This window comes from Anopheles gambiae, chromosome 2 (assembly GCF_943734735.2).
Source record: "Anopheles gambiae chromosome 2, idAnoGambNW_F1_1, whole genome shotgun sequence".
Lineage (NCBI taxonomy): Eukaryota > Metazoa > Arthropoda > Insecta > Diptera > Culicidae > Anopheles > Anopheles gambiae.
The window spans coordinates 45,807,654-45,830,885 of record NC_064601.1 but is presented as its reverse complement, the minus strand read 5'-3'; the positions used below and the strand labels follow the sequence as shown (position 1 = coordinate 45,830,885).

General features: G+C 42.3%; 1 protein-coding gene across 12 annotated transcripts in view; it reads left to right on the top strand.

Annotated features, from left to right (window-relative positions):
- The window catches only part of LOC1278776 (polypyrimidine tract-binding protein 2), a 272,767-nt gene that overhangs the window by 125,070 nt on the left and 124,465 nt on the right, over positions 1–23,232 (top strand). For 8 of the 12 annotated variants that reach the window (XM_061650463.1, XM_061650462.1, XM_061650458.1 and 5 more), the window contains one exon: positions 13,048–13,068. The exons of the other annotated variants lie outside the window; for them this stretch is intronic. In XM_061650463.1, coding sequence (XP_061506447.1) covers positions 13,048–13,068 — 21 coding nt within the window. The remainder of the gene's footprint in view (positions 1–13,047; positions 13,069–23,232) is intronic. 12 annotated transcript variants of the gene reach the window in all.

Below are 23,232 nucleotides of genomic sequence, written 5' to 3'. Positions count from 1 at the left end.
TCGTATCGTCGGATGATTGATTTCGCTGTCGATGGGGAGAAGGATTAGGATCGGCCGATCGAGGAAAAATAGGCGATGGTGCGAAAGATCAATGAACACATTTACATGTGCAGAGAAAGTTTGTTTAGCTTATTTTGTTGTAACTTTTTTAAAGTGTAATGAAGACAGGTGAAGTTTTATGCTCAATGCAACACAAACATGCTGTTAATAAAATCATATGAAATTGCTAGGGTTTGTTTATTGTGCAGTAAGAGCAATGCAAAGTGTAATCAAAATTGTCTCAAAATACGCAAAAACTGTTTAAACAATAAATGGCTACAGCAATGGTCTTGTTGTGTTTTTTAAAGATAAAACAATAATATTCAAGTACAAACATTATTTGTTTATTGACTATATATTCCAAAAATTTTAATATTTAATTTATTTGGGGAACAAAACAGATTTAGAATTATATTTTGAAAGTACCTTGACTGTTAAAGGTGTATTATTAAAAATTAAGATAAAATAAAACAAATCACTCGTATTTTAATCAAATTCTCTATTACCAGTAGTAATAGTAATAGTAGTGGTAATGTATTTCTGAGATAATAATTTGTATTATACAGTGTCGATTGGAATTCGGTAAACTTTGCACTTTTCCTCGCTAATTGAAACTTTGTTTGGCTTTGGCTGACCTTACCATAATATTTTATCGATTATGGAGTATGAAATTTGAGCAGGAAACATTTTAATGAAAAACCTACTTCACAATCAATAAGAAAAGTTTTAACTTTACTTACTACAGTTAATTCTTAACGTTATGGAATTCCTTTTCAGTCCAATTCTAAGTCCATAAACTTATTTTAACGTTTCTAATATCAAATTAAGTTGATTTGTTACCCAATAATTGTTCAGTGCTACTGTTTGTATTTAACCTTTCCAACAAAAAATAAATCATCATAAAAATCTACAGTTTATTTTAATCATATCTCAATAACCATGCGCCTCCATTTTGGGTAACACAAATCCTCTCCAAAAACTAAAAAGAGTTGGTTTGCTACTTATTCAAGCACTGATAACCCCGTGTTGGCAGGTGTGTATGGTTCGTTTATTCAATGGGATGCTTTTTGGTTGGTATTCATCCATGCCACCATGCATCTACGTGGCCAAATTAACTTTGTCCACCTTTCCACCGCCTGTTGCTACGGAGTTTAAACCGTACACAAACGCTCAATGCCATGAAAGCGAGTCAACCGGAGAATATTATACCGAGCCTATCACACACGAACCAGCTTCTATTGGAACGTAGCAGTATCGCAGGCCTGGTTCATAAATTTGGAGCCCTATATCGTTGAAATATTTATGTGAATGATCTTCAGTCCTTTGCTGCTGCACGTCTTTTGTCTGGCGAGGTACGGCATGGCTCGATTTTGGAACTTTTATCTCCGGCTGGCCTCCTTGAGGTACAGGCCTGCGTGACTGTTTCCTGTGCCAGTGCTGGCAGGCCGCGGAGCCACGTGAAGAAACTCATTTTGTATCTATTTGTTAAAGGTTATGGCACTTCAGTGTGTACTCGTGTCGGGGACGGGACTAGTGAGAAAGTTGATACGGAACAATCACATGCGAACGCGCCTTTCCTTGTGGAACATTTTTCACATTTTTTTGCCGGTGATATAAATCCTTCGAAGACGCTTTGTCAAAAAAAAAACAAGATTCATTGGAGAAGCCCTTTACGACTAATGTTGTCCTTTAGCTTGCCGTTCTGATAGCGCGGCACATACTTACACATACACACGCGTGGTCAGATTACGTGAGCAGACTACGTGATAAGCAGCACATGGGGGGGTGGGAGGAAATGGATAAATTTTCACCGTCATCCAGGAGCTCCTTCATGGTTCATGTCCAGGGTGCTGGCTGGCAGGCAGGTAAGGAAGCATATAATTGTGCGTTGCTTTATTGTCCTCAGCAGGCCGTCCGTGCTATGGATCCGCGTCGGTTTTGTCAACTGAGAACACCCTCAGAATTCCGTGACCGTGCGCGCATCACGGTTTGCTTATCACACACACACACACACACACATGCACACGGTGTTGTGGCTGGTGCAAAATTCCTTTCATCTTTGTCGGTGTGACAAAAGAAAATGAGCTCAAAATGGCGTAAAATTGAATCACCGCTACACCTTTCGACCTCTCGCTGGGATCGCAGTGGAACTGGTAGCAAAAATCGTGCCCTCTTGTGTTCGTGGGTACAGCTAATAAGGAGAGTGAGAGGCGTTGGAGTGTAGCTGAACAAACAGCGACCCAACTCAGAATGCGAGGATGATGGTTGGATGTCTCGGTGGGTTTCAGCGGCACGATACGGTCACATCGTGGGTGAATCATTTCGACAAGCACTTGCTCTCCGGTGTGAACCGGTGTGAAAGATTTAATTGATTTTGAAATAGCACGTGTCATAGGATTTGACCCCTGGGGGCTGTAGATCACTTTTTGTCAGGCTGGGCTGCTTGACCGGTTCAAAAGAGGGCAGAGAGTGTATTATGAACAGTTGTTGCGTGAAGCTTATTAAGAATCTTGAGATTCTTAAGCAACACACGATGCGTAAGTTTAAAAATGGCACAAGGGCTCCTAAAAGCTGTTATAAACGTGAATTGCTTGTTTATTAATATGAGTTTAAAATAGTGTATTGATTTTAAGAAAAAAGTATTATAGCAAGCAAATCCTAAATATGTTACTTGATTAAAAAAAGTGTTTCAGCTCCCAGTGTTATCCAGTCTTATAAATTAATTTCCATCGCTTCATCATTATCTTGCACTCCAATTCACTGCATTTGTTTGCATTGCGTTGTTTTTTAGGAAATCGAATCATCAATCTTCCAATTTTTTTCTTTCTGTATTCGGACTTCTTCCAGATTAGATGCCAGATTTGATGAAATGGATTGCATACAAAATATGTGAGATGTGACTTGTTGGAGTTGTGATTCTCAAGTCACGGTATTAAAGATGTGCATAATCTATATTAAAATAGTGAATTTAATAAGTTTAGTTATTCATTTAGCTTACTTTTTCTGTTTTATATTCTTTATTATAGGTGTTATTATTTTTATGTTACAATTTAATTACAATATTCGTTTACATTCATCGTTGAATTAAAAACTGAAACTGATTCTCATATTCCAAGATTCAATCGATTTCTCCGTGTGCTGTTGGTCTACCGTTTTAATACCTATGATATCGTTATGTTCTTAAATACAGGCACCGTACTGAGCATGCATGGAAAAATGCTTAAGGTTCATAGCAAAAAGAGAACATACCCATCTTACTCGTATCACATTTACGGATGAACGGAAATGTCGTAAAGAGCTCAAAGCTAATCGAATCAATCCATACATCAGAAATTACTTCCAAACAATTAAATATGAATTGGATTGACATCACAACCTGAGAGCCGGCATTGCCGTTACTTCGTTAGAAAATCGGAAAATCGTCGTGGAGCCGTCAACGGTTTGTAGCTCCTGGCCGTGCTGCAGAGCGTCTCGGGTTGCTTCCAACCCGTCAAGCTTCTGCTCGCCTATTGCTCCTTTGTGCTGCAAAGATTTCCATCTCCGTCTATTTTATAGTGGTGAAACGTCGTGTCTCCCCAGGTGGGAGATGGATTATGGTACAATCCGTGAATATCTACAATCAGTAGAAGGTGCGGCCGGGTCTGGCAAGCTTGGCCATGTTTCCTTGCTAGTATCCGTTCGTTTCATTTTTTATTTGTGTTTTTGAAACCAATCTGGCTTGGCAGATTATTGTAGGTGACAGCAGCCGCTATTCAGCGGGACTACCGAAAAGAAAGAGAGCAAAGCGTATAAGTGGGCTGAACGAACAAAAAAAAAAGAAATTGATCCTTTCGTGAGAAGGTAAAATAAAATAAAACCATCATTTGTGGCATTATCGTGATGTTTGTTGTCGTCGTTGTTGGTGCCTTATCGCGTGGTTGAGATTCATGCACACGGACACACATACACACATACACACTCACATCCTGTGTAGGCCTCCCGGTTCTGCAAAGCCGGCGTGAGAAGGTTTTTGTCTGCTTCATTTTTATGGCCAGCGAACGATGGATCGAGGTAGCGGAGGGCACAAATCCAATTGCTGGAACATAGGTGCTGTGCACACGATTTTCCCAATTTTTATGCGCTTGTGTTTTTCACGGTAATTTTCGATTCTCGACGCGAGCAAAGCACGGGCGGATTGGAAAACCTTTCTGCGTTTGCAGTGCGCTGATCTCTCGACTGATCCCCTGAACACACGCACACGCAGTTGGTCGTAAAATGGAGAGACGATTTTATTAATCGTAAAACAATGCATGCGCTCTAACATGCTTGTTGAGAGCTCTAACTTTCTAACACGCTTAATGTATGGTTTTATTAAAGTTTTAGAACAATTCGAAGAACAAGTTTGAAGATAAAATATACTATTAGCTAGACATTACAGTTCAAATTAGCAGAAGATAAGGTTAATGAGTTATTAAAATTAGTACAGCTAAATGAAACATCTGTTCCTAACCTGTATGGATTTGTTTGGATCATTAAAAATGCCAATCGTTTCAATCCAGTTTTGAAATATTCAACAGAATCCAGTGTTGTGTCATAAGGATGTGTCAATGGATCGTTTGCAAAATATTCATACTAAAAATGAACCTACTAAAAATGTAATTTTCACGTATTCATTTTTTTGTCATATAATTGTTGCTATAGCAAAAATTTCTTGCCAAATTTTCGTTCCAATCCGCTCTGTACAGTTCAGCTTCAAACGCTATAATCATCTGCCCAAGAACGTGGCCAGCAAACTAGTCCAACCGTGAAGACATGCAATATCTGCTATTGCCGTTGAAAAAAAAAAACGCACTGAACCTTACACTCGCACCTGCATGATTTCTCGGCTCAGAGCGCTCCTATGCATCGCCCTGACCAGGCATCAAACGGGAGATAATTGCATTTTAGCGAATAGAGGAGAAACGCGAAAAAAAAACACGGGAGAAAATACGTTGAACGTTTTCATGCATGCTGCACGAAAGTGGCAAGGTCTCGGCAAGGGTAAACCACCATCGGGCTTATCCGGAAGCGAAGGTTTTACGTGTCAGAAACGCTTCAAATCTCTCCCGGGTGTGTTGGGTAGCATCACACGATGCAGAAACAGGTCGGCAAAAACTCATCATTTACACCCATACAAACGCACGCTGATAGCCACCAGAAGAGCCTTCAATGCAACAATGTGGGTGTGTATGTACGTGTGTCTGTACCAAGGTATATTTAACGCAGTCCGGTAGTCTTTTTCAGGCTTCCCAAGGCAAAAGGGAAGCATAATTTTGCCCTGGTTGAATTTCTGGACCGATTTTTCTGCTCGCCTTTCGTGTGGGCGCCAGCCTTGCCAGCGAAAGATTTATCTGATGTTTTCATGCGTAAAGTACAAACTAATTACCCGTTTCGGAGTGAGTGCCCCAAGGGGGGTATAGCTCTGCAGATGCAGTTTGCAGCATTGCGATGGTTGGAAGGTGTTTGTTTATGCTGTTGTTGCTCTTTTTTCCACTCTCGGTTTTACGAATGATTGCACACGTGTCCCCGAAACCGGCCGGTCGGCGGTGGTGGTGTTATCAGCTATCCACCGGCAACCATAGTTGGCGCAAATGCCAAAAGAAAAATCTTCACCTTCCACGCTGCTACCCCGCCGGTGGCAGTAATTAACGTGCACAGTTCTTCTTGCGTCATGCGAAACTGTGATGGGGGTGTCGGAAAAGAGGGTACTTCTCAGATTGCCATGCCGTGGGGCAGTAGTTCTGTCAGGCGGCCGTGTATTGCTCGTTTGATGTTTGAGCCTATGGAGTGCGGCGTAGCGCGTAAGAAAATGCTTTCATCTGCACGAATGGATCAGCTTACCGGCTCAGCCCGCTCGGATGGGAGATGCTCTTCAATCGGCATTACCCTTGTACTCCGCTCGTCACGGTACGGATCACATGTAATAGTAGAGATGATGAAACCGAAACACGAAGCGAAGCCGTTTGCCGAAACCCTTTACATACGTTCGGTTCGGTCCGGAAAGGAAGGGTAATGTAAAAAGATTCGAACATGAAAATGATGATTGAAAATGTTTGAAAAGTAAGTCAGATTCGTGTCTTCCTGGTCACGGCACCATTAAATGTGTTCGTTTTTTTCATGCTGATTGGTGTCACGTTAAGAATTTGAGTAGTAAAGCCAACCAGCTGAGGGTAGTAAGGGCTTTATGACTGACTAATAGCCGTTTAAACTTAAGTCCAAATGATTGAACATGGAATCATAGAAACTTACATTCTATTCATATGATAAAAGTCTTCAAATTGAATAGAGGGAAAAATAGATGTTAAACGACTTTAGCTCTGGAATGTAAATAACTAGATATCCTTCCTGTTCATTTATTCTAAATTTTATGGCATTTTAAGCATGTCTAGGTGTTTGTGCGTGTGTCCTCCTACGAAATCATTCAGTGTTAGAGCTTAGGCAGTATTGCAGAGATGTAACGATATGTGTACAGTAAGTTTTCATTACATATTTAGTGTCCTGTTGTCTCAGTCTACCACTCTCGTTTCGTCGACTTTCCTTGTTTTTTGTGTTTGCTCCTTTTTATGTCATATTCCTATGCTCCATATTCCTAACATAACTGTTGGAAGTTGGAAATTCGAATGTCTCTGTGAATGTCTGTCCTTGATGTAATCTTTATGGCATAAAAGAATGGGACATAGGTTTTTCTTCCAGCGAACCGAATTTTCCGCTTTCGATCTCCCTCATGCTTCTACTGTTTCGTATATTAAATATTACAGTATCTTATATCTCCCACTGTCTTCCAGAGCGGGACAGTAACGGTCAGCACAGGTGTACACGCCAATTTCTCGTTTCGAGCAATGCTCAAGCAGCATTGTTACCAGGTTGTTACCAATTTTCGGTAAAACACATGCCTCTACAGCCATTGGGGGTTTGTTGGAAAAAATGTCTGGGGGTTTGCCTTGGAAGGTGGTTGCGATTATGGAGCGGATTCGGTTAGAGTTGCTCGGTATTTTTTGCCCTTCCTTGCTGAGTCTCAAAATGGGAAGCTATGTTGTGTATGGTAGTGTATCGAGAAGGTCGACGGCTATAAAACTACCTAAATATGTTATAAATTTTTCATGACATTTCCTAGCGCTCTCGGGCACATTCATATGTCCGGATTTATCAACTGGTCTTTTGCTTCTACGCTCTACTGTACGAGCTGTTTTTGTGATAGTGCTCATTTTTCTTGCCATGAACCTATCGTATGCTACTCTGTAACCGACCGTCGTAATGCGCCGTGTGTGTACGCCTCCGGAAATAATAGTTACTCGGGTCGAGAGTTTTCTGCATGATGCTCCGTGAGTGAGGTGGATCTCCTGCATGATGAAAAGTCTACGAACGTTACACGACATTGAAAGAGTGTCCAGTTCACAATGAACTCTGGTACAGGATGATGTTTCGGTTTCGGAAAAAAAGTACTATTAAAATCCTCCCAGAACAACTCAAACGATTGCAAATGTGTGGTTTCATCAGGAATTGACTGTACTTCATATTTCATTAACCCTAAGGTTTGACATGCGTTTTTGTTGAAGCGTTTTTGAAATCCGATCATGCAAGGCGGGGATGAAATTTTAAACTACGTTACAGTTTCTTGTGCTATGAATGATAATGGTAGGACTGAGCATTGTTTATATTTAATTAGCTGAACAATGTCGATTAGTTCTTTGGAAACATACAATCATTTAGCCTAGGTTATGGAATAGTCATTGTTTTATCCTGCGATAAAGTTTCCTGACATAAGCACTGGTTTTTGTATGTAAGCGATGGAATATTACAAATGAAATGCTGTATGTGATGCTGAAAAATGTATGTAGTTGTATGTGAATTGTGTTTCTTTTTGAATTTTATATCACAATTAATTAATTTCTTGGTTAAAGTAACAAAAATGGGTAATTATCAAGTTAAACGGACCTGGCTAATGTGACATGACAACTTAAGCTACATAACTAATTAAGATGCAAAACAAGAGCCACCCATCAGTGGACCTATTCCCACGCATCATGATTTGCGTGTATGTTTTCGTGCTGAAAAGTGATTTGCTTTTCTGCCGATTTATTTGCAAAGCTTGGTGAAATGTTGCGCGAGCAAGACAACCATGAAGCCATCATCGAACATCAAAGGTTATGTTTTGTAATATATGCTGAGTGTGCCCGATGTTTCAATTCTCACACAATACACAGCATTGTGACTATTCAACGCATACTATCATCGTTGTTTTCATTCCCGACTCCAATCACCTTCAGGAAACGGAGCGCGTACTACCAGTGGCGGCTTACCAGTGTCCGCGGTTCTGTTTCCCCGGTCGAGCATTCTGATAAATATTCATTCCCCATTCGACCAGGGGCCACGAGGTATGGTAACAACCAAAGCACAACGAGGTACACCAAAACATTCAGCATAGACCTACTACACACATGTAGAGGGACAACGATACTGGGCCTTGTCAGTACCAACAACATAAGGGGTTGTGCATGCTAACTGAGCTCGTTGTACGAATATAGTTAGCACATCCAACGGCGGTTTAATTTTTGCTTTCACGCGAACGTTCGGACGGTCATAGCTGTGTGGACGCATCGGTTGGTGCTTTCAGTGTTCCCAAACGGACGTGTTTGGCCGCGAAAACGCTTCAGGGGCATAGCACATGGGACAGTTTTAGTGTCGCCGAGTTGATGGACAAAAATTAGCATTGAGATTTTGCATAAATTTAATCTCAACTGTCTTTTTTGGTACCATTTCGCCACAAGTGGTACCAGGTGGAGAGGAAACTACCGCGTTTGATATGTGTGGAGCTTTTCCATTTTAAACGAGTCTTGCCCATTTGTTTTATGTATTTCGAGAAATGTCGAACAGCTGTACGTATTCACATCAGCATCCGTAACGTTCAGTTGGTAAATTGATGAATAATCCTACTTTTTTGCCATCCCACTCGAGGCGCGGGAAATTTTGATTCCGATTAGCATGTCCATAGTAAACGGTATTTAGCAATTGTTTTTAGTGACCCTTTCTCTTCAGTATCTTCGTCGGTGCAGCTGCTTAGCTTCTCGCGGTGGGCTCGATACGTGCACATCATCGCGAACTTTTCTCGCTTGTTCACGTTGCCCGCGATAGGGAGAACGACTTGTTATGGTGGTTTGTTTGTTTTGTTGTGCTTCATACGTAGTACGACGGCGGCACACGCTTCGGGTTACACTTCGGAAAATAAATTAACATCAAAAGCGAATCAAAATTCGTTTGCGGTTTTGTGCGTGGAGATGGAAGCGAAGTGCGTGGAATCAATTTCATGCGCTTGTCAAATGAAATTAATTTATCAGTACGTTTTAAGATATCAAATGATCTTATTCTTCTTGTAGTGTGCATATTGATGTATTGAATAAAATGTGTATGGTTTTGGTCGCCAACTTAATTCCCGTCACTACATCACCTACTCATGTAGATTCAGCATCGCAAAAAATACTATGACATTATTCTAACATTTACTTTCTTTCATTTCTTCGTTTCTTTTACAGGTAAGTGCTACTGGACAGAGCCGAACACGTATCTCCTTCTAGACAACACCTGTTGTTTTGGTGCCTCAAAATTCTTTACATACGCATGCTGCACGTCTCCTCTACTTTAAGCTTATGATTAAAGGCAAATCTTGGCGTCAAATCAACATCTGTTTCTGCGATCTATTCTAGTACATAAACTTCCACATAAACACATATCTTATTATAACACATATGCCTTTCACTATTGTAAGTTAATAGGCTCAACATTTAAAATTTGGCTGTCTACAACACACCACTCCACATGTCCTGTTTGGTGTTTCATGTGTTAGTGCTGGTCTGTGTAATTTTAATCTCTCTACAACTACTCTATTTAGCTGTTTTGTGTTTTGAGCTTGCTTCACTTACCATCTTTTTATCTCTCTCTATCTGGATCTATCTCTCTCTTTCTTCTCCGCATCTCTTTTGATAGACCTGTACTTGCTGGTTTAGTACGTTTCCTGGGTCCGTTGTTACAAAGGATGGTTTAAAAATGGCTAGGCGTCTCCATTGATCTGGGGATGTATTGTAACAAAGCAAACATATATAGAAGCGTTGCAAAGGAATATCATATCGTTCTCGTTCAACATCGATTCCGTAAGATGAAATCCTACTGCTTTACAGCTGCACAAGCTAATCTCTGTTCATATCGATCTGAGCAAGTGACTGATCAATCAAAGAGGACACGTTTTGCTGTGGCGCCCGGTTCGTGGTTGTTCATCCTGTCGCTTTGCAGACTGATTGGATCAACACAGCAGCAACACGGCACAACACTTGGGAATGAGCTCACACTAAACCGCGGGATACACATTTAATGAGCGAACGAGAGCCACCAACCGTGCGTCGGCAAAATCAATCCCGGCTCGAAAAATCTAGATTCTCCGCCAAAACGGAAATGGATACTCGAAAACCGTTCCACTCGCTTTGGGTCGGTGTGCACATAATAACAGGCACTGTAGCGGGAGCGTAGAGGGAACGTAGCCCATTTGCAATAGACGAATAGGTTGGCGGACCCATGTGGTGGTCTGCGCAGCAGAAGGCGAGCGCATCTTTTGATGATGCGAAATGTGGAACCAATTGTGTAACGGGAATGATTGCTGCAGCGAGCAGACGAAGTAGTGCGGAGGGCTAGCTATTTTGTAAGCTGATGCTAAAATTATCCGAACAGAGCGGGCGTACCAGGTAGGTGACACCCGGCATAATAGTTGCCCGTTGCGCTTGTTGGGCCAGTCATGCAGTCGGACAAAGGGACGAACATTGTGCTGTCCTGCTGGGTGCACACCGATCAAGCGCATTCGAGTTTTAGCGGTAGGGATTTAGTGTTTCGCCAACCCAACCAACCTTTCGCCTCCGGGCGGTGGGGGGAAGCAATCTACTAGAGGGTGAAATCCGTGCACCAAGCCGAACACATGCTGAGCAGAAAAGCTGTTTCTTTTCGGCACTTGCTAGGCCGGCGGCCGGCCTATGGGATGCGGGTGTGACGCGTGAACAGCCCAACAGCCCAAAGCGATACGGGGATGATCCGTCGGTGATTTGTGCACCGCATTTGTTCTCATTGGTTCGGATGAATTTCCCAATCGAAACAGTATTTCCAAAGAGCGGCAAAGTTGGGATGGCGCGTCCTCTCTCTCCCCTCGTTTCTATTCATTCGGACATTACACGTACACTGAATGCTGCACACACAAAAAAACATCTTTACAATAGTTTGCTCACCACTATCCATACTCTTGTGGCTCAATGCGGGAGCACACCGCTGTGTGTGTGGTGTACTGTGAGGGTTTCACTGTGGGCCGGATTTTGATATCATTATCATTAGTTTGTAACGCATCATTGCTAGCGAATGGAATTGAAGTGCCCGTACATCCGCTGCTTTCTGTATTGGTTCACAGTGGTTGGTGGGTAGTGTATGCATTTTGATGTGTTGTCCTTTCATACCCTCCTCTCGGCATGGTTTTCCTGCCCAAGGAGACAACAGGACTAAGCTTAGTAATGGTGATCAAACAATTTTTGCTGCGGGAAGGGAGGAGACCCGCTTGCAATAGTCCGGATGGATATAGTCCGAACATCAGCGTTGAAATGCCTACTCAAAAGCCCTGTCCTAATACCTCCCACCATTTTAGAAAACAAATTCCTCGCGGTCGGTGATCAAATGTGAATGGTGGATATTCAATTGTGAACGGTTGCGTCAACAACCGTGACACAAAGGTTTGCAGCCAGTGTGCGACTCGTTAGTTGAGTTGGCCGATGCGTTGGGAAGAGGATGATGATTTTCCGACTAATTTGGAAATAATTATCCCTCGATTAGAGATTCCACAAACACATTCACTCACACCAACATGTCATTTCTCTTGTTCGGCAAAAGATGGAAGTGAGCACCAGCCGTACAGCTGTGTGGAATTGTTGCAATGCAAAACGAACGAAGTATTCAAGAAAATAAATGTGCACTCAACAGTCTGTTACCCACCATGCATGTGTATGTATGTGTGTGTATATTTGACTGCGGTTCGTTTGATAACAAATCGCTCCATTAGTAATGGTTAGTGATGCTGAAAATTAGTGCAACCATCGGTGCGCTGATTATTGTCTCTCATTTGCAAAAAGCACCGCTTGAAAATGAATGGAAATGGTATGTCAACTGATTTTCCAATACGTTTCGTTTCGAATTTGATATTTCTGTGCATTGATAACGGTTGTTGTGTACCGTTGTGTTTTTTGTGTTTGATTGCTTCGATTTTGCATTGGCTTTTCCAAAGCGACACGGGGTTACAGATCGGGGTCGCTGTGCAATAATGGCGGTAAAAATCGGTGCCATTTTGGGACTGGTGGTTTTAAATATGTGATGCAAATTGAAGCACATCAATCGAGGCGAGTCGATGAAAAGGTGTGTTTTGCAGCAGCTGCACATATGCGCTTTGTGTGTGAAAATGAATGGAGTAATTTTGTTTTCATGACATTCGATTAATATGAACGAAACACGGGGCTGGGACACGGGGTTGGTGGTTTTTTATTTCAGTAATGATGTGGGATTACGTTGCAGTTGAACTCGTGCGAGTGGTAGGTGGATAGAAATGCAAATGAGTGCAATTTTCCGCTTTCTCTAGTAGACTTCTGTTGAAAGTATTTGTTTGTTTCCGTCTAGCTTGTATCTCAATCCTTTTAAACACTTTGTCTATCCTTCACTCTATCTCTTTCTATGCTCTCATCTGTTTCGTCTATACGAGTGAGCCTTTTTAGTAAGAACTTACAATCTCTCTAGTGCCTTAGAATACACTTTTCTTTCCTTGCGTCTCTGTGACCGTGTAGCATAAGCAGTTGTGTTTCATTTTCCCTCCTTTAGATACCGCTGGTACATAGAGCTACCAGTTTCACTTAAAACTACTGAATTTGAGACGATTCGGCGATTTTCATACAGCATTGTGTGTTTATCTTTATCTCTTTTTAGCGGGGCCTTAATCTTTTCGAGGTAAGAAAATCATGATGTTTATGAAATGTTGATGAGATTTTTGATTCGGGATGGAAAAAATAAGAACACAATACCAGACGAAAACATGGAATGGGAGTTGTTGTGAATTGTTAAGATAAATAGCATTATTTTGCATGCTATTGCAATGGGAATGTAAAACGGGTAGGGGATGTTTGCTGCTTTTCGATGGTGTAAAGTTGCCACCAATCAATCGAGTTGGATCAAGAAGTTTATCCCAACCATCATATTTTAGCGGCAACTGTACCTTTTCGTTCTTTGTCTATTATCTATCTCGTTAGGCGAAGTGTCGAGCCCCGGTGAAAGTGGTAACCGGGAATCGAAATTATTCCCCACGGTCTTTCGTTCGCTCTCTCACTCTTTCAGCCTGTCGCTTTCTCTACTGAAAGAGACGAACGACTCTAGAATGCTGGTAGCAAAATATTAAAATTCAGCAAAACCTTCATCTTTGAGGGAGGCGGCCCATTAACTAAACGCAGGTGTACTTCAACGACGAGCCGTTCGCTCATTCACTCTGGCGTCTAGTTTTCTGGCGTCGATGATCCGTCGGCCATGATTTGCACGTGCCACGGCCACAGATTCACATTCAAATTTGCCGCTACGCAAAAGTTCCCCCCGGCTCTTGTGCCTCGGTAACGGTGGTGCGTTACTTAGCGGGAGCGTCATGTTTTATTTATGAACGAAATTGATTTCTCGGAGCTTTTTATGTCCCTTCCATTGGCGTGGAGGACTGTGGCATGTGGCTCTTTGCGGGGAGGAAAGAAGCCGGATGCTCAGGATGATTGACTGGCGGTAAGGGGTAGCAGCGTGGTATCAAATTTTCCCGAGACACTGGAATGTCTTTGAAACGGGGAAAAGTTACGCTGTACGAATGTGCGCAACAATTTGAGTATCGTGGCTGTGCGTAGAATTGTTTGCAAGCCGAGGGTAAAAAGAAATCGGCTTTTACAAGAATTATAAACAGAATTACGGTGTTACTAGCTTCGTGATCATCGTCCCCTCCCGTGTGTATGGTGAACGATGCAGTACAGTTTTTATTTGCGCTTTTTTGCCGACTACTCTAGCGACTCCGCAGCAAATTGGAAGGATGACATCGAGCGTAAAATATCTGCCGTGTGCTCGCGTCATGGGCGATGGCCATCGCACACTTGACAAGCAACACGAGAAAACGTTTCCATATTAATTAGCATGAGAAATTGTTATTTCCTGTGTCAAATCAAACCGCGGAACGCTGAAGAACTGGCAGGACAGTTGTATTTATAACAGGAGAATTTTGCGAAGGGCTGGGGAAAAATTCCCTTCCGCTTTTGTACATATTTAAATGTTTTTACAATGTATGTTTTCTAAGGATGGCTGTAATTCAAAATAGCCTTTGTACAAATTGTCCTAATTATAAAAAAATTATATTATGTTATGAATATGACTATGAAAATATGAATCTTATGTAGACAACATCTGCCGAGCATAAAAGAGAAATATAAAAGTACTAGTCAAATAAAAAATAACACTACACTTTGTCGGTTGGGAAAATTAAAAGAATAGTTAGTCGTCCTTTTTGCTCAACATCGCGCACACGGTCGGACGTTGTCTGACTGAACCCGTCACACAGCATGATGCTTCATTATTCTTCTCGCTGCAAACCTCAGTTGTGCCGCCACCACCCTCCTCCTTTTGAGAAATGACAGTTATTCCGGGAAGAGCGTTCGCGCACCAAGCCCGAGAAGAAAGGAGCCCAACTTTTGATTAATGAAACGTGTAATGATAGCGCGAGCACTCTCCAGGACTCGCTTCTGGAAAGTGGAAAGGTGTGTGTGCGTCATTTACACTATCTGACAGACCGCCGTCAGAGGAGTATTATCAGAGAATGTTGTGCGTGTCTGTGTGTCGTGCAACTGTGTGTGTGTAATAGTGTGTAACTTGATATTGGCGCGACTGCTTCAAGCGGATCGCTTACACGTAAAGAGTGCAACGCTCTCCACATTCAATGAGGTAGAAAATCATTACAAACCCATTGCCCGAAAAAGGATTGCTATCTATTTGTGAATAATTGAAGCTTTTATGCGATGCAGGATGGCACACATTTAGAAAGGTTTCCCTCCCGAAAGTTCTAACTTCCTTAAACTTACGCATCACACACACACACGGCATGGGACGTGGAGCCCTTTTCGGTTTCTTCCGTTTGAATTCATTTACCCGGCTTCCGGCTCGTGGGCGGAAATCCTCTTATAATAACAAAACAAATTAGCTTCTTACCTGGTTGCTTTACCGGGAGCTTAGTGTGGCGGGATGGCGGGAACAGTGAGCAAGGAATACCATAGGCAAGGAGAGGGATATGTGGTGTTGCGAAAGGTGGTGCTTAGATGGGATTCTGCCAGACGGACGGGATTTCAAGATTCTTATGCTGATTTTATCGTTCCCTGTTCATTCGGGGGTACCATTTTCTCGAGGGCCGTTGCTGAAGAATGAATAGAAATATGGTTTCGGGATTCGATTTTCCAAAATACGGAGGAAACGTTTGTGCAGTGTCTCTCTCGTTCCCGTACTCAAACGGGACGGAATGTGGGGCGGAAAGAAATGATATGAGACAGAGGTATTGAAATAAAGGGTAAATATTGGTTCATATCTACTTAAATATTTCTCTAGCGTCATGCTGCTATGTTCCAGGTTAACAGTGAAGGGTGGCAAGGAGGACTTTGAACACACCAGGAAGCGTAGCTGAACGAGATTCAACATGTTGGTGGTTGGTTAGGGAAGACGAGGTGGTAGGACAATTCGTTTCACATTATTTGTTCGGGTAAGCCTCCCATTGTGGCGGTTGTACGTATGTGAAATTCTATTCATCCATACATTCCACTCCCTTCATTCCGGATTGTAGTAAATTTTTCTGCTTCACACGTACAATATTGAGCATACCATCCCAGTCGAATGATTTGAAATGTACTTAAGAGAAAAGATAAGCGTGACAATTATGCACACATTTGTCAATAGTCATCAGCGACAGGGAAGCACGGATAGACCATGTTTGTGTTTTAATAGGTGAAACATCAAACAAAAGTAGGAGCAAATCAGGGAGCAACCATTTCAATAGACAATAAATCATCAATTTTATATGGTGATGTGAAGCTACACAGCTTGCAATAATAATGGAAAAGGATTTAAGCAGATGCCCATTTATTTTAAACTCATTTTAAAGCATTAAATGTGAAACATGCTGTTGAAGTTAATTTTACAACTATGAATCGATATGATTGGGTTGGGTGTTTTCGATTTATATGCTGAAAAAGTACAAACAGGCAACCAGACGTGTGGTTTCTATATATAATGGCGGTATTGAAAAATAAAAAAATAAAAAAAAAATCACGAGAAAACGTGTACTAGGACTCAGAATGTGCAATAGAGCAATAGTACATTTAAGCCTAACTATTGGGCCTTTTTATGTCTTTAGTACTTTATAATCTGATTGATATGAGATCAGAGACCAGTTGATTCCTTTATTGCTGAACTAATAATATTCGCCAACAAATGTTCCTAGTATGAAAGAAAATCCTTATCCTGCTTATCAACGACACCAACCTTAAGACAGCAATGCACCAGAGGGACAACTGCAAACAGTATAAAATCAATCTATTCCCCTCATCGATCATCTTGCCAGCGAAAAATGAAAGGAGAGAAAATTGAAGAAAGAGAGCGAAGGATATAGAGGGAGAGGGATGAATGAATGTTTCCAGCAACCGGACGGTGCAAAAATGAATCCTTCAACTAAGGGCGCAGTAGCATAGATGCTGACTGCCATCCTGTCTAGCGTATTTGTCCAGGATGGTGGAAGGAACATTTGGGAACAACGGGAGCCTCGTAACGCCTCAACGGATGGATATTCGTCAGAAATCGACAAATGTAAACCCCTTCCGTTTAGCGCCATCCATTTTTGAATGTATACGTGTGTGTGTGTGTGATTGGTGCAGCTCAAGCAGAAAAGGCAATATCACAATTCAAACATTTGCACGATGGAAAACCGGCTTAAGAATGGTATTACCCCTATTTGCAATGCTGACGCGCTGGCAGGCTTCCGTGCAGTATGGTATTTGTGTGTGAGTGTGTGTATCACGGTGGGTTTTCCCGGGCATCCAAATCCGTTTGCCGAAGGTTTGCCACGGTACTTATCTGCCGGTGGACGGTGGTTTCAGTGAGACTGGTTCACACAAGGCAGGGAAAATGGGATGCATTGTATAGAGGAAAGCGACGAACCCGACCCGGACTGGAGCATTATGCTACTGGCTGCTGTATTGTCTTGTCCGTGGCAGTTACGAAACAGTAACGCTACTTTGTGAAACTAGTGGACTTCTAGTTTGCATCGTGTTAAAAATTATTGCAGTTCTGCAGTTGGTTAAGTGCATTTCCAACGTAGAATGAACGAACATCCGTTCCGCGTGTTGATATCGTCATGCGGGCACCAAAAGATGAAAGCACTCATCAGAACGCTGAAGGCCATTTTTTGGGTTACGGGGCTGGCTTTTTTCATTCTAAGCCGACACCATATCCTCAAAGTTGACCTTTTCTAGTTGGAAGACAGGCACAATTGAAATAAATTGTTGTTAAAATTACCAAAAAGTGTCTGTGTATGTGCGTTTCCCCCCTTTCTCTTTCTCTCTCACTGGAGAAAATGTCTTTGCCGACAGCGATAAAATGTTCCCATCATTCTTCGCATAAGTGACGGTTCGACAGAAGAAGAAAAAAAGGCAGGAAAACTTCAAACTGCATGCTAAAAAAAGTTATCGCGTGCCAGTAAAATGTAAAGAAAAAAAAACACGGTAAAAGAAGAAATGTTCCGCACTTACTTTCAAACGTTGGATGCTCCCGTGGGAAAAGCCTAGCTCCGAAAACGACCTATTGAGCTGGGACGAGGAGTCGTTCTTTGTGTATATTTTATAGCCATTTTCCCGCAACGGAAGCCTTGTTTTGCTCAGTTTTTATTTAAATTTTTGCGCGACGTGTCATCTATGACGAATAAAATGGTTTTCAAACAACACACCCCCAATTGGCGTTTTCACTTGCGTATCGCCCATTGTTCTATCACACTTTCTGGTGAATGTAAATGCCGTGCGTGGGTGAGCACAATGCCTTTTTATTGCGCCTCCCGTATGCTATCGTGCATATTTCCTGTCTACGTGTGGAGTGTTGGTGTGCATGTATGTGTATGGTTTTCCTCTGCCTCTGGTGCGCATTTCAAGGCAATTTCCTTCCGCCGCGACAGAACAGACGGAATAACTCTGTGTGCTTTGCCAGCGTCCACAGAACATGCCAAGCAGCAAAATACGGCGAAACACATTCCCTGGCGCCCAAGATTTTCTCCCGATGATGTTTAGCTTACCTCAAATCAAACAAATTCCCGACTCGGCCTGTTACGCCAGGATCTGTTTCAGCCAGTCAGCTAATGCTTAGCTTTCTTTGACTTGCCGCTTGCCGGCATCGGTGATGGAAAGCAAACGGAAAACGTGGAAAAGCTTTTACACTTGACGAAAAGCCGCCATCCTCGCTAGAACGATGGGCTTCATAGAACGGGGTTTGAAGGAGAGTTGCCTACCTGTGGCTGTGATTGCTGATGTTTTCTTGTCTTATTATAGCGCGTTATCCTTTCGGGCCTAACTTTCTTCCCCGAACAGCCGAACGGACGGCGGGGCTCGTGCCGCGCCTGCTCGTGTTTATGTTTCCATACACAGTACAATGGAGTGGTGTGAAGAGCAAGGGCAGGTGGAATGCAAAACAATTCGCGATTGTGTGTGATAACAAGGGAAATGAATTTGAATGGCGCTTTTCAGACGCGGATGCCGATGCCGGCCACCGCCACGTCCGTCCCGTCTCCAAATCCGAATCCTGTGCCCCGGTTTGGGAGGGGGAATGACGATACATTTGCGGTGTGTTTTGTGATAAAAGGTGGAAGGTTTGCGTTTCGCGTGCTTACCTCGGGCATCATTTGCTGCCGAGAACACCAAAGCTGGATGAAGCGGTGGGTGGGGTAGGACCATTTTGGTGGAATAGCAAGTTTTAGTGGTGAAATTGTTTAACTGCTTCACAATGGGAAGCGGAACAAATGAGCTGACATGGATTAGCTTTCTAAAGCGCGAGGGAAATAATGATGCGTACTGCGAGAAGTAATTGTGTTATATTTTTATTGCAGGCAGAAAGTGGTAAGCACAAACGCAATGAAAAGACCAGCATCGGTTTGCGAAATTTGTTTTGTTTGAATGAAATGTTTTGGTATAAAATTCTCACACGATTGAAATATGATTTTCGAACGCGATATATGAGATATGGTCGATGTTTATACTGAAGCAGAAGTAGTTGACTCGAACGATTCGAACAACATACCCTTCAATCTGGGTTCATACTCCTTGGACTGTGTGGAATGAAGTAGAAGATGAAGTATTTTACACTGAAGTAAAGACAAATTAAATACTCTCTAATATTTCTCTTGCATTCTAAAAATCTAAATCTAAATCTTTTCAAACCACAAAATCAATATTGTCAAGGTTTTAGAACAATATTGTCAGAATTCAACTGGTATTTAAGCACAATTGATAGAAAATATACAAGACAATTCTCTGCCGCAGGATGAAATTTCAATTTTTTGAACTAGAACTTAAACCCTATTCTCAATGGTTTTGTGCATTATTTAATGATTTTAATTACAATATTATTGTGCGCATCAACAACACATTATTCTTGTCACAGATGTCTTTACATCCACTACTAGTCATGACACATCAAACATTGGTTGGATAAGGTATGGGAGTGTGACAGTGTCGCACCGAAATATTAATGATAGCTAAAGCCCCAAACACAGCAATTCGTTGATGTGTGGTGTCAATCGTCAAACAGAACTCCGATGTCAATTTTCATGCACTGAAAATATTCGCAACCGCTCCGTATCCCCACCAGGTGCGGGATAAAGTTTACTCTTCATCCTACATCACACATCCTAAATTCTGCAGGACACACCAAAAGCGTACAGTAATGCAGCAGGGAAAGAGCACGGTCCAGCGCTAGGATTTAATGTGTCACTGTGAATTTGTTTGTCCAAATCCTTCTAAAGCCGCTCTCCGGTCGCCTGTCAGCACGGTATCGCGGACTAACGACGGGATCCGGTTCGGCGGATTTCTGTCCCGTTTGTCCCTGCTGCGAATGTGTGTTTGTTCTGTTTTTTTTTATTCGTTCCCCTTGTATCCCGCTGTGACCCAACCATGGCCAGCATGTACGTTTTTCAGCCCGTTCCATCTCATCGTTTACGCAAGAGTGGGTCTACGCTGGGCGAAATGTTCTCACCGTTTCGCTTGTTTCCAGCTCGGTAAATGCTTTTTAGTCATGTTTTGTGTTATACCTCGTAACCAGCGATGTAAGTTATAAAAAAACTGGAAGTTTGAAGGATTATACTACGCTAGATTGTAGAAGATATAAAAATGGGTGCGCCCAGTAAAGTAAAGAATGGAAGAAATTATTGTACGCAAAAAATGCACCGGCTCACGTGATAAAAAGATAAAAAGAAACCGCGTCTGGTCCACTGGCACAGAGCACTGTAACGCTTCAGCAAAAACAAAAGCCTGGACATAACCGTAACCTTGCACTGTTCCATGCGACATACATCGTTCTGGCAACTGCCAGCGCTGCCGAACGTGATCAGTGAAATGAACCTTTAGTCGTCGCCTACCTTTCGTTTGGGGAAGCTTAAGTACTAGATCAAAAGAAAATAGAAATGCTATAAAAATTATGCAAAACAAACTTAACGAAACAGAAATGTGTTCGTCTTGGGCGGACGAGATGGTGTTAACTGATACAAAAAAGCAAACTGCATTACCACCACCCAAGGATGAATCCTTCCACGCTCTTTAGGACGGTAATGCTAATGGTAATGAACAAGTGAATCACTAATTCGCTACCCTTCGGGACTCTTCGTTCCTTACATCGGGAGTAGAGACTGTGACAAAACACGGTGGAATACGTGTTGCAAAACGGAGCGAGAGCAGCAAGGATAAATATGTTAATCGTTTGACATACACTCACACACACATACACACTCATACATTTGAAGCGTGTGACAACTGACCTGTGACCTGCTGCTATACGTCCCGCGAGATCCCGTTTATCCCTTTTGATATGCCGTTCAGAGATCAGTCGGATAAAGGTCTAACGAAAGGAGGAGATGCGGTGTGAGTGACGGGGCAGTACAGCAGCCCTGTTGTAATAGCCACCTCCAAGAACGTCCAGCGCCAAATGGTCTCGATGATGATGGAGCGCGATGATGGACGCCCCGACGGCTGGACAGAGTGGTCGTCTAAATCCCATTTTTTGTGCACAGAAAGGGAGGCATAGAATGGAAAAAAGATAGCAAAAGGAATGAAACAAAATACCTCCATCCCCGATCGGCTCCACAATTCCCCAGGACGTAAGTTTCCTAGCCTTGGCGGATGTGAGTACCTCCCATGCATCACTCGCATAGAGTGAAAAAAAAAGAAAGTCACAGAAAATGGTGTCTTCCTGTGCGCGCATCGTGAAGCGGATTTCCACCCTTTCCTGGAAATTTGCAAAACCAATGGGAAAGGGAGCAAAACTGATGCTGCTGCTGGTGTGTGTGTAGTCATTGTGCAGACAGTGATGGGTGAAAATTGTGCTGTAACGAGTCCACCTTGGCGGGAGACAGCGATATGCTGTGATATGGCGAATGATTTCGGTGTTTTCTTTGTTTCCGTCACCTCGATTATTCATATGAAAATCGTCCTTCCATTGCTGCGAGGAACGGTGGTGGGGGAGAATGTGCTGTTTCCGTTCGCTCGCCCATTACGGAATTGTTGCCCATGCTGCAGTACGGGGATCCCGTTAAATAGCACCAGCACTAGCAAAGCCAAGAATCGACTACACCTTTCTAAAAGCAAACGATCCTAGGCTCTTGGGTTCTGGGTTGATCTGCGCTGGACATGTGTGTGTATGTGTTTTATAAGCGGTTCTTAGAAAAAGGGCACATGTTCCATAGGTTTGGGCTGAAAATCTGCCTTGGGAAACGGCTAAATGGCTAATGGAAAATGCATAACTGCCATCCTGTTTCTTTTTTTTTCTTCTTTCGACGCCACCCATGCGGATCTGTAAGGGGGCTTAGCGTACACAGTGTTGCGCTTTATGGCGCCAGTGCGGAGGCAAGCAGAGAGGTACCTGCCCAGTGCCTAAGTGCCTCAGATAGGATATAAGATGCGTATCCATTTTGCGAGTGTGCCCTTTTGGACGTAGAGCCATTTTTACCTGGCTACCTAATCCGTCGCTCGTGTATGTGTATGAGAGAGAGAGAGAAGGGAGGGAAAATCAGAGCTTTCCTAAAGCTGTGTGGAACGGGGAGTCAAAGCAAGCACGCAGAGACGCGATGCCTTTCGTGTACCCATCAACACAATGAGATCAGCTGAAAGGGTGTTGAGTTTTTTTTTATTTGGACTAGAACGTTGTTGCTGTTTTGATGTAGGAATAAGGGTAGTCAGCATATAAAGGGTTGCGATTTGATTCGCGCGTGTATCGTTGTGTAGTATGTGATAGATGGATGATGAGTGAAACGAAAATAGCTTTTACGGCTTTTCAATGCTCTAATATTGCATGGAAATGGAAATTTTCAGAGGCGTAGGAAATGTGTAAGTGTGTGTCCAGTTCGCGGGGAATGCATCCAATGGGACCCATATTAGTTCCTAAGAATGAATTGATGTTTCAATTTCATACGTTTATTTTGTATTTTGTTTTGGAAAAGGTGCGTAATTTAATATTAATTATGAGCTTCATGTTTTGATAAATATGATTATTTTCACTTCAAAGTCTGATAAATTATCCAGAATAAGGTATACAAGAAAAGTATAGCAATTTTCAAGAGTTTATTTTAATGTTTCTTCTATTTATTTTTGATTGTCCTTGTGTTATCCCATCAGCTTGGTTTTATCATCAATGAAAGTGTATATAAATACAGGTCTACAGGAAAAAGTATGGTTTCATATTTTTCTATTTAGTTTTTTTATATGTGTGTATTATAAAGATGTTTTTAATTTTGTAAAACATTTTAACGTTTTACAACAAAAAACATATATTATTATCACATTTTATCGTACTTTCATTATCGGCACCTAA